Source organism: Drosophila sulfurigaster, chromosome X, assembly GCF_023558435.1.
Source record: "Drosophila sulfurigaster albostrigata strain 15112-1811.04 chromosome X, ASM2355843v2, whole genome shotgun sequence".
Classification (NCBI taxonomy): Eukaryota; Metazoa; Arthropoda; class Insecta; order Diptera; family Drosophilidae; genus Drosophila; species Drosophila sulfurigaster.
In genome coordinates, this window is record NC_084885.1 from 30,123,494 (window position 1) to 30,139,289 (window position 15,796).

Genomic DNA, 15,796 nt, shown 5'->3' on the forward strand with positions numbered 1-15,796 from the left:
CCCTCCGCAACCGCAGTGTTGCCACAAGCTATCCCGCTATTCCCCCAAAAAGACGCCCTAGGCGGCTTCCTCCTCGATTCTCTCCCACTCTCTCTCTCTCTCTCGGTTTCTCTGTGTGGCATCTCTATCGACTGACTATGCTTTATCCTTGTCCTCCTCTTCATCATTAGCAGTTAGCTGTCGTTGTCGTTGTCGCTGTTGCTGTTTCTGTTTCAGTTTCACTCGCCTGTCGCCTGTCAGTTGCCGTTCATAATGTTATGATGGCTAAAAGCTAATTGCGTTTGTCTGTCTGTCTGTCCGTCCGTCCGTCCGTCCGTCCGTCCGTCCGTCTGTCTGTCTGTCCGTCTGTCTGTCTGTCTGTCTCTCCGCCTATCTGTCTGCCCTGCATGAGATGTGCTCTATACATAGCTTGGTACTTTGGTGTGCGACATTTGCTCTGCTTTCTGCTCGCATCGCTGACGCTGACGTTGACGTTGACGCCGGCGTTGTGGCATTAAGTGTCACTGAGTGCGTGATCCTTGTAAGCCGTCTAGTTACACATGTTTTTATAACCTTCTCTCCTCCTTGCTGTTCTTGTTCTTGTTCATCTTCTTCCTTCCTCATCCTCATCCTCATCATCATCATCATTGCCATCGCCCGTCGCCTTTGTTTTTGCCAATGTCATCGCTCGTCTCTCGCTTCAGTCTCTCAGAGAAATCAACGCGGCACGCGCCGCATTGAAACGGATTGAAATTGGATTTGGAATTTGGGATTTGCTTGCAAATTGAAATTATTCACGTATCACTTGGCTAATGCTTTTGCTCCTGGCCCCGCCCCAAAAAACTTTAAAATTCGTAAGCACTTTAATTGCACAGCATCATTAAGCCATCAAAGCACAACTCTGCAACAGCAACAGCAGCAACAGCAAGCAGTCAAGCAAACAAACAAACAAACAAATATCAATTACATGAATCAAGAAGGAAGAAAGAGATATGCTATACATATGCATTTGAGTGGATTAAAATTTAGTTCACGTCATAAATTTCAATGAGCGAAAGTGACTAGCTAAATTCGATGGGAATGAGCGTGGAGTAGCATAAATCTATAAGCGATAAATTTCCGCAGTCAAAGAGCTCTTTTTCCTAAATATAACTTATGCATTATTCTTCATTTATTTTCAATTATACAATTATACAATATTTTTAAAATATACCACAAATATACCACAAAAATACTAAAATATACGAAAGACAATTTTTTTTATATATCGTTATTGTATTGTAGTTCATTCGTCTTCAATTATAAAAGCTACAACTAAGAGCCAAGCTTAAAACAAAACCACATTTTTAAAATATACCAAAAATATACCACAAAAATACCAAAATATGCCAAAGACTATTTTGATATATAGTTATTGTATTGTTGTTCATTCGTTTTCAATTATAAAAGCTACAACTAAGAGTCAAGCTTAAAACAAAACCACATTTTTAAAATATACCAAAAATATACCACAAAAATACCAAAATATGACAAAGACCATTTTTGTATATTTCGTTATATAGCCGCCACTCATTTTCTATAGAACCATATTTTAAAAACATACCAAACAAGTAAGAAAGCTACAGTCGAGTGTACTCGACTGTGAGATACCCGCTACCCATTTTGAATAAAAGCAATATATTTTGCGGTATATTTCTCAAAATATACCAAATATACTACTAAAATACTAAAAAATATACCAAATGGTATATGTGGTATATCGATATAGTACCGCATTCAAAATATACCATAGACGGCACAATATACCAAATTGTCAGACAAAGTAACTAAGACCCCCAGTAAGTAGGCGTTTTTGCCCATACAAAAGAATTTCTTTAATAACTTCGACAATTTTTATCTGATCGCAACCAAATGTTCAGGAATCATAACTACTATAGTAATTATTGTCTATACCAAAATTCGTAACTCTAGCTTTAAAATTACGCTTGTTATTCGATTTTTTTGATTTGCGGGGGCGGAAGTGGGCGTGGCAAAAATTTTAAACAAACTTGATCTGCGTGCAAACACAACAAATGCTGTCGAAAAAAAATTATAGCTCTATCTCTTGTAGTCTCTGAGATCCAGTGTTTCATACGGACGGACGGACAGACACACAGACACACAGACGGACAGACGGACATGGCTATATCGTCTCGGCTGTTGACGCTGATCAAGAATATATATACTTTATAGGGTCGGAGATGCCTCCATCAACCTGTTACATACATTTCCTGCCGGCACAAAGTTATAATACCCTTCTACCCTATGGGTAGCGGGTATAAATATACCGAAGACTTTTTTGGTATATAGTTACAGGAATATCCATTTTCAATACAACTATGTTTAAAAAAATATAAGACAAAAATACTAAAATATACCAAAGACTATTTGTGATATATCATTAAATACCCGCTACTCATTTTCTATGGAGCCATATTTTAAAAATATACCAAAAGTATACACCAAATAATCCAAAATATACCGAAGACTTTTTTGGTATATAATTACAGATATACCAATTTCCAATAAAACTATATTTTTTACATTATGCCGAAAATATACCGTAAGAACACTAAAATGTACCGAAGACTATTTTTGGTATATATGGTATATCAATATACCAAACGTATGACTATACGTTTCTTCATTTTGGTTAACGTATAAAATAATGAAGTACAATAATAATATGAATATTTTTAAAACTCCACTTACCACAAATTAATTAGCATAGAAATAGAAATTATTAAAGTTCCAACAAAATCGAAGCTGAAAATAAATAAAACATAAATTCTATATTTAGAATCTTAATTTGGACTTAATATTGCCTTATAACCAATTATTATTATTACATGCTAAACTAATAACTTTCCATGTAGCTTTTTGCCACATTAAATGGCGAAAATTCCAGCGCCTTCACAATTTGCTAATCATTTTCAGCACATTATTCATACAACAAATATAGTATAGTGCTTCTCATGCTGTGAAATGTTCGTCAACTTTTGAATTTGTCACAAATTTCATGGTGTTTGTAGAGCTACAAAAGTTTTTTGCTTAAGTTGACGCACAGACAAGCTGACAGAAAGGCGTTGTCCTTGTCCTTTAGTCCTAGCCTAATCAGCTAATCAGTTTGCTGAGTCCTTCACCTGTTGGTCCGCTATTTTTGTTGTTCTGATTGTTGTTGCTGTTGTTGCTGTCCATTTATCGGTGACAAATCGCCAACTGAGTGAGTGGACTGACAGTGAGAAGTATCATCATTAACGAGCACCCAAAACAAGCCCCAAAACAACATTTATCAATATCAAAACAACAACGACAAAACAATTAAATAAAACAACTTTCTTTTACAACGGCAGCGCACACACAAAATACCCTGTAATCTAGTTGAAATATAATGATAATGGAAAAACTGTATAAAATATAAAAATATACCAAAAACTATTTGATATAACTATCGATATAATTAAACATTGAAAATATACCATATATCAAAGTACATCCAGTTATAATACGTTTCTCCTTTATACGTAGCGGGCTAAATAATGTATTATAATAATAATATGAATATTTTGAAGACTCCCCCAATTTATTACTTTATAAATTTAAACTGGAATAGACTTAAAGTCAAATTGAATATTAAGTATTAAAGTCAAAATATATATTGATGAACAGAGATGCTTATTTTTATATTTCAATATTTATACACTATACAACACCTAATCGTTACGTTCTACTCAACACTTAAGAAATGAAAATATCGATAAGAAGAAGAAGAAGTTAGAAAATCGCTTATAAAGCGACACTTGTGTGTAATCGACAATTGATTGTTAAATAATGAGATATAATAAATTAAAATATTCATCTATTTATAAGTTTGGAAGTTTTGTTTAAGAGTTAAAGAATTGACTAAGATCTGTGGAGTTTTATTAATCAGTTTAATAATAGATTAAATTGGTTTATCCTTTTTATTTTTTATTAATAATCACTACACACCCCATAAATAGAAAGTACATAGAGAGAAAAGAAAATCTGGATTAGAAGTGTTGATTTAAATTTTTTCGAATCTTAAAATAAAACTTTTATCTTATCTTATATATATCTTATAGATTAAGAATATCTTATTTTATTTTAATTCAATTTTAACATCCAAGCAATCTTGATTTAAGATTTTATTCTTGATTTCATCACTTTTTTTCCTTTCTGTGTACAAGTATTTTATAAAACCTACAAAGTTATTTCTGTTATTTCAAATGCACAAACTACCCGCTTGTGGCTGCTGCAAATTTGCAGGGTGTGCAAACAAACGATAAAACAAACGAAAGCGTCGAAAAGTTTGGCAAATTAAATGGCAGCATTTCAGCGCGACCTACAAGACAGACCCACAACAACAATGATGCACAACAAACACACACACACACACACATTCGGAGTATGAAAAGTTGTGTGTTGGCTTTTGTGTTATGTTGGCTAACCGCGCAGTAACAATCTCTGAGCCACTCGACCAATTGGCTAAACCGACCTCTAGGCCCAACTCTCTCTCTTAACTCTCTAAATCCAACTTCAACTTCAACTCGAACTCGAGTCGAGTCGAGTCAAGTTGACTGCTTAGCTTGTTGTTGCCACAGCCACTGACACTCTTGCCACTACCACAAAATGAGGCAAATCGTATTAAATAACAGTTAATTACAAATACACACGACCCAAGCCAAAGTCGACTCGAGTCGAGTCGAGTTGAGTCGAGCCGACCCAAATCGCGGCGTCGACATGAAGCCAGCAAATAAATTTGTGCTAAGGAGCAGGACAACAGAGGGGATCTCCTTCTCCTCCCCCTTCTCTTCCTCCTCCTGCTTCTGCTCCTTCTACAATTTCCCTGCATCTCTTTTCCCACCACAATTTGTATGTGTGTCGCATACTCATTACTTATGAGCTCTGCCTAATTGGGTATAACCAATTGATAAGCATTTCAATTGATAATTCCGTTTTGTTTTCTACATTTGTATGACTAAATACTTCTCTCCTAAATATGATTATTGTTTTAAAAAATTACAAATTTAATTTATGCTTGATTTGGAAAGTTTCAAGGTTCTATTAAAATACCGTACGATTCCTAAATTATCATAAGCTTTCGTTGAATTTACAGATGGAGTGCAACAGCAAGAAATTATAAGTTCATTAACTAATACAAGATCTCTGCAAGTCGAGTATACTCTAAAAATTAAATTCTTGCGCTCAGAGATCCTTTTAATTTCATTAAAGTATCATAGAACAAATTCGACTACAAGGCAAACACATTTATTATTGAAGTTGACTATCACAAAAAAAAGTACAAGGTCTCTGCAAGTCAAGTATACTCTAAAAATTAAATTCTTGCGCTCAGAGATCCTTTTAATTTCATTAAAGTATCATAGAACAAATTCGACTACTATTATTAAAGTTGACTATCACAAAAAAATATATATCTATAAAATAATACGAGGTCTCTGCAAGTTGAGTATACTCTACAAATTAAATTCCTGCGCTAAAAGACCCTTTCACTTTCTTGAAAGTATTCTAAGACAATGCTTTTCAAACAAATAGTAATAGAATTGAACGGATGTTGGAGATGAACAAGAAAAGCTAAAGTAATATATATTATTACAAGGTAACTGCAAGTCGAGTATACTCTCTAAATTCGTATGGTAATTCCTTTAACTTTCTTAAAAAGTATTCTAAGAGAATGATTTTCTCTCAAATAATGAGAGAATTGAATGAAATTTGAAGATTAAAAGGAAAAGCTAAAAAATTAAATAACACAAGGTAACTGCAAGTCGAGCACACTCCACTATATAGTGTTTACTTGTTGGTTTATCTCTTATTTGTATCTGCGTTGTCAAGTTGTCCGTGGCTGGGGCACAACTTGCGTTTTGTTTTCGGCTCGTTTGGCCTTCTGCAACAAGGGGGCTGAGTAGCTGGCTTTTGGTGTTGGGGTTGGGGTTGGGGTTGGGGTCAGGGGTTGGGTTTGTGTTTGGGGTTTGGGGGGTTGGGAGTTGATGTTGTTGTTGTTATTGGCTGGGGAGATGCTGGATGTAATGTGAACGCCTACGAATGTGCTTGAGGTTGCCTAAATGGTTGAATTAATTAATGATATGCTTGAATGATTGATTATTTGCCTCGAGATGATTGAATTATGCGATTGCCATTTTATATTGCCAGTCTCTGTCCGCTCCCCCCTCAACCACGACTTCGACGTCCACCACTTTAGCCACAATAAAAACCCAACTCATTGGCTAGAGAAGAGAGAGAAAGAGAGAGAACGCAAAACGCAAAATAAGCAGCAAACATTGAAAGCGATGGCGGCGCCCTTTGAACTTTGGGCCAATAATTCAAGGCCTGGACAGATTTGGGACATGCATAAAAAGCCATAAACACAATAACCGACCACCTCATGTACGTATATGAGGCAAGAAAAAGTCGAAGAAGAAGAAGAAGGACGAGTGGCTGCTCCCCAATGTAACGCACACACACACACACACACATACACATATATATATACTCTTTCTCTCTCTCTCTTTCTTTCACACACTTCACACGCAACGGCTTTGGCAGCTTCCATATGCAAAGCTATGCCAAGAAGCTGTCGTGCTTTATGCGCCGTTACTCGTCTGTCCTCAATCCTTCTCTCTTTCTCTTCCATTCACCCTCTTGCGCCTCTCTACGCGCTTCTCACGCTTCGTGATTGTCCTGGCTTCTTGATATGCCACACGCAGCAGCGGCCTTTATAAAGCTTCGCATAACCCCATCATCACTTTGCACTGAACACAAAATCTAAAGTGTGAAGCGATCTTTGATTCGACAGGTCAATCTGTATTCAATCTGGCGTCTAAAACTTACTACTGCTCCACAATAACTAATAAGGACATTTTTTCGGGTGGTAACTTTAAGAATTTTAAAACAATTTCTAAGAAACATGTTACAGCTAAGTTTATGTACAAAAATTTTTGAATTTTTGTGGAATGTTTAAGGCTAGAATACTTAAAGGCAATTCGAAAGGATTGGTATTTGAACGACATCGATATAGTTTTAAATATATAATAAACATACAATTTCTAGACTAAAAAGAAAATTTTTTGGAGAGGTGATTTCAAGAATTTAAAGAAAGTTCTAAGAAATATGTTGCAACTAAGGTAACTTAACACCAATATTATGTTTTTGTGGAATGATGAAAGCTAGAATATTTGAAAGTAACTCGATAAGATTAGTGTTTGATCGATATCGATTTAGTTTTAAATACTTAAAATTTAACAAATAGTTAGGATTAAGAGTGACCATAGTGAAAGTGAAGAATATTTATGTTAATTATCGCACTTAAACCAAATACTTGACATCTATGAAAATGGCTTAACCACACATTTAATAACAGAACGAAATGTTCAATGAAATATGAAAGTTGCAATTACAATGAAAATGGTAAAACTGATTTACTAAATTCAAAATATCAATTTCAAACAAGAAACTACCTTCAATACTCAGGTAGCTCACCTGTGTCAAGTATTTTCTCATGATTGTTTTCGCTCAGTGTATCTCACGCTAGACAAAAGGGAGGAGATAGGCGTGTCAAAGGGCGGCACACGCACTTGGGAATTGCTGATGATGTGAAGGACGAAAGTGGAATGAGAAGAAGGAGCAGCAAGAGCAACAGCAACAGAAGAACAACGATGATGGTGTCGATGGTGTCGATGCGATGTTGATGCTGATGGAGATGGAGATGTTTGTTGCTTGTTGGCGCCTGCTGATGATGCTGACAGCCACAAATTGGGCACAAGCCAAGGCCAGACACACAAGACAGACAAGACAGGCGAGGACAGACAGCCAGACAGACAGACGGACAGACGGACGGACGGACAGACTGATGGAATGATGAGCGTCTAAGCCTTGACGGGGCAGCGATTCTTTAGCCTGTCTGGGCCAAGTGTAAATCGTTGGCCCAAAGTTGAACATATGTTTTATGTATTTGACTTTATGGCGACGTTGCCATCTTCTTCTTCTTGGCTTCTTTGGCCGTATCCTTATTCCCTAGTTAGTAACTGAGATTTTCAAAGTTTTTTTTCTGCCAGAAAAAAAAAACCTTTTGACATCGCTGGGCAATTTAGTAGGTCGACCAAATTTGTAAACTCCTCTCTCGCTCGCTCTCTCATTCACTGTCTCTGTCTCTTATCTACACAGGATGAGCATGCAACTGGATGAGTGACCAGGTGAATGCCGAGTTTCCGCTCTTATCATCATTGCTTGCCGTATGATCGCTCGCTTGCAGCATGCTTTCCAGTCTGGCACACTCTGGTCAGCTTGTTAATTTGATTAGTTGACATTTGCCGAGGCATTTGAGTGCAAAGATAAGCGTGCCACAGCGTGTGGACAGCTGGTCACAGACTGTGCAACTTGTGCACTCGTTTTTTTTTGTTTTTTTTTGGGTTTCTTGTTGAACTGTTGCCAACTTCGTTGCTTAAGCTTCGATCAAGCTAGCAACTGCTGATCAGAAACCCTAATGGAGTGTGTCCCGAGCTTAAAGCTAGCGTCGCATTTGTTTTTCAATTGCAGCCACAGAACTTAAGTCACTAATGCACTCTAATTGAACGCAGTGGCAGCAGAAGTTGTGTCCTTTCCCCTCTGCCAGCTGATTGACTGATGGCACACACTCTGGAACATTCTCTGTCCGTGCTCCGTGCTCCGTGCTCCCTGCATTTGCTCTTCTTTTCTAAATTATCTTCATGGGCGCCAATGGTCAAGCACTTGGCAGCTGGCTCGCTGCTTCGTTGCTTCGTTGCAGGTGCAGCTCGCTCACATATCCTTGTTGGCAATGCTTGCCAGCTCTCCTCCTTCTCCTTCTCCACTCTGCTCTGCTCTGCTCTGTTCTGGCAGCAATTGAATGTGGCCCCGGCGACCAACCGACGACAAACGACACACAAAATGTGCCACGTCCTGTGTCCTGTATGTCCTGCGTGTCCTGTGCATTGTCCATTGTGTCTGTTGTCCAACGTGGCTCGTTTGTCCTTTGGCCAACGTTGTGTCCTTTTGCTTTTGCTCTTGCTCTTGCTGCGGTCTTGTGTGCTGCGTGGTAAAAATAATTCTATTTGCTGGCTTCTTTGCTTATCTATTTAACGATATTTATTTTGCTTGCTTGCGAGCACAAACGGCACAAACGCAGATTAACTTATGAGCTTACATATCTCATAGATATCATTTGCCCGCAGATGCTTAGCAACAAACTATCAACTATCTATCTAACGACTATTCTAGTCAGCCATTATTGCAATCTTGCACTTGCGCTCAAAGTGCATTAAGTATCTCGAAGTTTTTAACATTAACCATTTGAGATAAAGCTTTCAAGCTTTAACTGCTGCACTTAAACAACACAAATATGTATTTTATATAAAGAGTTTTCAGCTTTAAGCAAGGAAATCAAAAACAAAAAAACTCAAAAACTCAATATGTGCAGAAAGTTTGCCAGTTTAAATCAATTGTGAGTTGATCTCTATTTAGGAGTGAAAGCTGCTGAAAGCTCTTCAATATTATTTACGTAACTCTTACTTAAAGTATTTTTGTAAGCTGCTTAAATTGAATTGAAGTCAAAAGTTTCACTTTCTTAAACTGCATTTGAAAGCTGATCAAAGCTCTCTTCACTTAACTTTCACCTAAGCTCAAATTTGTTAAATTTAAAGGTAGTATAATTTTTCAAGATAAAATTGTGCTTGAAGATAATATAATCTTACTTTAGAAATATTTGTCGATGCGCTTAAAAACTGCTTAAATTGAAATCTTTTAGTTGCAACTAAGGGTGACTAAACGACAAAAGTTGTTCGTTCTTCAACTGCATTTGAAAGCTGCTTAAAGCTCCACTGAAACTCTTGCAGATTCGATTTACAGATAATTCAGCTGATTTGAAACTTTGCCTTAACCGCATGCATCCAATTAAGAATTTCCGCGCCAATTGCGATGCAAAAACGTTTAGAGAAGGGCGAAACAAACAATTTGGTGGGAGGCTAAAGGCATTCGCAATGGAGCTGTTTAAAGTTGCGGAACTAACAAATCCCCATCGAGAGCATGGTATAATTATGCTGTCATTTATCTGACAGTTGTGTCGTTCAGTCGAAGCAGAAACATGATATGTTTTTGTGGCATCGCCATCGCCATCGCTTGTTGCTGCTGCTGCTGCTTTTGTTGTTGTTGTTGTTTTTACTGTTAGCGTTGAATGTTGTATGTTGAATGTATTCACTAATTGGCTCTAATAACGGCTTAAACGATTCCAAATGCAGCTGCTGCAGCATGCCACAAATGTTGCACTGTTGCACGTTGCACGCTGCACGCTGCACATTGCATTGTTCGTGGCTAAAGTTTGTTGCCTGGAAATTTAAACTGCAACCGCGCGAGTACTTTTTATACTTATATATTGTGTGTGTTCTATTATATTTGCTTCATTTAGCCTTTGTACTTATTACGTAAGGAGCTTAGAGTGCACTGCAAGTTGCACTCGCTTTATTCTATTTTGAAGTTCTAAAACTTGAAATCATATAACGATCAGACAAACAAAAAATAACCAAAAAAGTCACTCAACAGCTCAAAAGCAGCGTCCTGGCGTCATCTAACGTGCAGCTTCCCCAAGTTTTCATTAAGATCGGACGCCATCTACCCAAGAAGAAGTTAAAGAAATTTGCTGGCGCCATCTAACAAGCATATTGCCTAATCTTGCCTTTCGATCGCGTAAGAAATTTGCATTAAGGATTGGCGCCATCTGGCAAAAATATGTTGTACTTGTTACGTTACCTGTTGTACTGTGTTCGACTCCATTTTGTTTTTCCTGAAGCTTTAGCTGCTCTGCTGGTATTGTTGTTGTTGATTTTGGTTGATTCAATAAAATGTTGAATAAAATTGATTGATTAGCTGCTCGTGGCCTTTTGGCTCTGAGTAGCTGGCTGACTCACAACAACACAACAAATATCGACCGGCTGCTTCTTCTTCATTCGCCTTCCATCTAAGCTGCAGCAGCTGCAAACTAAGCTGTCTTTCTGGTCTCTGCTTTTGTTGTCACATTTGTGATTCCTTTTGCCTTGTCCGCCATTGTTGTTGCTGCTTACACAATTGTCTGTGCATTATTTGAGCTTGTGCCGGCATTTGTTATTTTGCTTTTATCCCTTTGGATCAGCATGTAATGCAATTGTGTGCGTCTCGCTCACCCTGCAGCACAGCACAACACACACACACACACACACTTAAACACTTTCACAAACACACGCGTAATAACCATGTATTATTTAAACCGACTGCGGATCGACGCTACGCGACGCTACTTTTCCGTTTGGTAAATCGCGAAATGCACAAAACACACACACACTAAAACACTAAACACTTTCACAAACACACGCGTAATTACCATGTATTATTTAAACCGACTGCGGATCGACGCGACGCTATTTTTTCGTTTGGTAAATCGCGCACTACTAAAAGTTCCTATGAAGTGTGCTTCGCTCTTTGCTAACGCACACGCTCTCTCTCCTTTCCACAGCTTTACTTTTTTGCATTTGCTTCTAATTAAGAGCAACAGTTGATCAGTGCTTTGCCATATGCAAAGCTCTTTAGCTCCCTCTCGTTAGCTTGCGCTCACACTCGCACCCACAACTACAATTGCTGCTCCTGCTCTCTGCGCTCTTCGGTTGTGCGTTGGCTGGCTGTACTTTTCAATAAGAGTGTCACGCAGTTTTGCCTGTGCATGTTTATTGAGCCTGCTCTCTTTCTACTTGTACATATAAGAGCAACATAAATATGTATGTAATGCAAGAATTGACTTGTATTAGATTTATTTATATATTTAATTTGTATGTGCAATCCAAGTTTTTATTTATAACTAGTTATACATTGTTATTTATATACTATTATTAATTATTTAAGCATTTTTATGCATTAAATTGCATTTTTAACATGCTCGTTATTCTCTCTGTGTATTTGTAATTTATAGCTCTTCTTCTCGCCTTCCCTTTCGTCTAGAATTGTGCATTTTGCTTAGTCCGCTGGTCTCTTAGTGTTCAATTAAAAGACAGAGAGCTCTCAGTTCTTCATTCTCAGCTGGACATCAGGTGCTGCTTATCTGTATTTGTGTGTATGTGTGTATGTGTGTGTGTGTGTGTGTTTGCCTGTTTGTCTTTTCGACTGCTTGCATATTTGATTTGTGCATTTAAACATTTCAAACACACACAAACACACACACACACCGCACTCCTCTCTACATCTACTGCTCTCCTATTTCTGTGACGTCGCCTTCGTCGTCGCTCGTCGTTGTCTCATCGCAAATTCTCTTTGGAGCAATTTTAGTTATTATATTGCATTGGCTTTGTTCCGGCTTGTTGTTGTTGGTGCTGTTGCTGTTGTTATTGCAGCTAGCTGCTGTTGCTGCAGCTTGACGTTCACCTGGCATTACTTATTTATTATTGATGATTAACAAGCAGCTATTTTGGCCAGGCCAGTAGGAGCTGACAGCCAACCAGCAGCCAGCAGCCAAGAGCCATGGCAGAGGCTAAGCTCAACGTCAACGTCAACGTCAATGCGGCCTTTGCCGTTTTGCCTTAGTCTGCGTCTCAGCCTCAGGCCTTTGGCTTTGGCAGTGGTGAGTGGCGAATTTGAGGGGGTTGGGGGTTGGGGGTGGTGGGTAACCAAGCACACTGAGCTTGAGCCGCAGCCAGCTTGCCAACTGTCGATCTCGCTCTGTCTCTCTCTCTCTCGCTCTCGCTCTAAGCTGCGTATACATTTTGCATGTCATCGCAGGCAGCAGATTTTAAGTGTAGGCTTTGAGGTTATGTATGCATGACAGACTACTTAGATTCGTAGCAAATCATCTATTTGTATGTATGTGAGTGTTTATCTATATATTGGTTAACTATATGTATTTGTCATAAGTTTCGCATTGCCATTTCTTTAAGTTTAATATTTAGCTTTGCTTTCGTCTTCATCTATATTTTGCTCTTCTTTTACAGTGCAGTGCGCCACGCCCAACAACAAAAAGAAAAACAGCGCCCCGCCCAGCAGCAGCAACAGCAGCATAAATAAATATGATTAAGCTTAAGAATATATAAAAAGAAAGTTCAAATGAAATAACGCAATATACGAAAAAGAAGCAGCGCAAAAAAACAACACAGCAGCAACGACGGCGACGAAGAAGAAGAGGAAAAAATATAAATAAATAAGTAAGAAGCAGCGACGCAACGACGTTGGCAGCGGGACGAAGGCAGCAGAGAGAGCTGTGTGGGGAGTAGCTGGCAGCAAAGAAGCAGTCTGGCAATTTGTGGGCAGTCTGACAGTCTGGCAACCTGCAAGCTGGAACGAGTGAAAGGCGAGAGTGAGAAGGCAGCAGCAGAAGCAGCGGCAGCAGCAGCACGGACTGCAGGACAGACGGAGACGGAGACGGAAGGAAGTGAGAGATAGAGAGAATCGAGCTCAATTACGCCGCCAAACTGTCGTGTCAGCAACAACGTGAAATGTGCAATTCCTGGCTGCTGCTCATAATTGCGCTCACTGTTGTCTGCCTGTGGAACTCGCAACAAACCGAAACATCCAAATCATGCCCAGCCGAGTGCATCTGCTTGTCCCAGACTCAAGTAAGCTTAACACAATCTCTCTCTCTCTATCTCTCTCCCTTTCTCATTCACTCACTCAGTCACAGTTAGGCAAGTGTTTTGTAGTTGGCATTCCACTTGTTAGTTGTGCTAGTTGTTAGCTCAGTGCAGCAGCAGCAGCAGCAGCATCATCATCATCAACAGCAAGCAGCAGAAAAAAAAAGCTTAGTAAGCTGCTCGACTGCTTACTACCCTGTAATCAACTTTTAACTGCGCTAGCTGCTAGAGTTTTAAACCAATTTAGTTGAAATTTTCAGCATAGCATTGAAATAACTCAAGTTTATCGTATTATTACTTTAAAGAAAAACTGTACAAATTTAAATCATTGCTTGTTCTATTTTAATAAAGTGTATGCAGTGTTCCTTGCTAATAATCAATTATATTATATTATATTATATTATATTATATTATATTATATTATATTATATTATTATATTATTATTTTCTCTATTTATTTTTTCTTTTTTTTGTTATTATATATTTTCTTAATTATTATTTATTTTACTTATTTGTCTGTATTGTTTTGTAATAAATAAATACATAAATCTAGTTGCAATTATTTACTTTATATATCTTGAGGAATACAGTTTTTCGACCCAAAGTATTGAAGACCCCTCCAACAGTTTACTTCAGCCACAGGGCATGCAAAAAGAAAAGCAAATCAGTGTGTAGATGAGCAGCCAGTCGTCTGGGGGATCCCCAGCTGGTCAGCTGCTTCGCTCCGTGCTCGTGATGAGCACGAAAAATTAAATCGAAAACTGCTGGGCAAAATGGTCATTTCCCTTTTGTTTCAAATGCACTAAAGAAGGGCAAGAGGCGGAAGCGCAAGTTCCTTTCGTTACTGTTCACAAGTGGCTCGCATTCCACTTGTTACATGGCCTCCGTCTGTCTGTCCGTCTGTCTGTCCGCCTGTCTGTCTGTCTGCCTGTTTTTCTGTCTGTACGAGTGTTTGCCCAGGCTCGCATTCAATTGTCTCCCGCGAGAGTTTTGCGGGTAGCCAAAAGCACAAGTTGGGGGGTCGGTCGGGAGCAGTCTTGATGCGCATCCTTATTACCATTGGGAGCAACGCTGCTGGCATCGTCATTTTTACCAAATTGAGAACTTAAGTGATTTCATTATTCCAGATTATGAACAATGAAATGATTTACTCAGCACTCGAAACACAACAAAATATAATATCTCGCGCACACAACATCAAGTAATTTAAGCTGGAGACCCCCTACGACCCTATTCTTTACTTTACTTTCACCTCCATTGCTCCATTGCTCCAAAACACTACTTTTCTTGCCTCAACTCAACTCAACTCGACTCGACTCGATTCTATTCAAGACTCGGGATTACAATTGTTGACCGCGCCAGGTGTAGCATACTTCCAGGGGTTCTCGAGGCAATTACACTTCGCATTTTGGGTTCAGAGTCCGAGTCCGAGTCCGGGTCCGCGTCCAAGTCAGAGTCCGGGCAACATTTTTGCTGTTTCTCGTTCACGTTGTCGCACAAAACTTCATGGTGAACAATTTTCCACTTGTTTTCGTAACAAAAGAGGGAAAATTTCATTAAAAATGGCGAAGAAACATGCCAAAGTCGAAACAAAAACGCGATAATAAAGCTGCGAAACAATATGGAATGAAACGCAGTGCAAGATGGAATGCAATGCAATGCAACGAAATGAATTGAAATGGAAAGCGGAAAACGCAAAAAACGGAATGAGCAACAAAACATTGCACATAAACAACAGTTACACGAACAATAACATCCAAGAAACACAACAACGACAACAACAACAACAACGTGAAGAGCAAGAAAACATAAAGAAAGCAGGAAAAGAAATGAAACTTTTAATTCGTTCATTTAAAAGGTGAAGCGTATGAAAATTGCGCAAATGTGTCGACCAAGGGGACCGAAGAAGGCAGCTTGGCTTGAGCTATTGTCGAGTCTCGCGATTAGCGATGACATCGTGCAAGGGGAACGCACAACAAAACCTGAGTGAAAGGCGGAATTGGAATAAGTAAATATATCAAGGTGTTAAGGGGACTTCTTCAGAGGTCTGCCTAACTATCTGAAGTTGTAATTCAAGGAAGTGAAAAAACCTTAACTTATCCATATAAAGATTGCCCTAGGGACTTGCTTATAAACTGTGTAGTTGG

At 38.6% G+C, this 15,796-nt stretch overlaps 1 protein-coding gene across 4 annotated transcripts in view; it reads left to right on the plus strand.

Annotated features, from left to right (window-relative positions):
• The window catches only part of LOC133847133 (chondroadherin), a 115,707-nt gene that overhangs the window by 96,129 nt on the left and 3,782 nt on the right, over positions 1-15,796 (plus strand). For 3 of the 4 annotated variants that reach the window (XM_062281941.1, XM_062281940.1, XM_062281937.1), the window contains exon 2: positions 13,014-13,634. In XM_062281941.1, the coding sequence (XP_062137925.1) occupies positions 13,515-13,634 (120 nt within the window). In that variant the 5' untranslated portion in view covers positions 13,014-13,514. The remainder of the gene's footprint in view (positions 1-13,013; positions 13,635-15,796) is intronic. The other variant, XM_062281939.1, reaches the window with a different exon arrangement.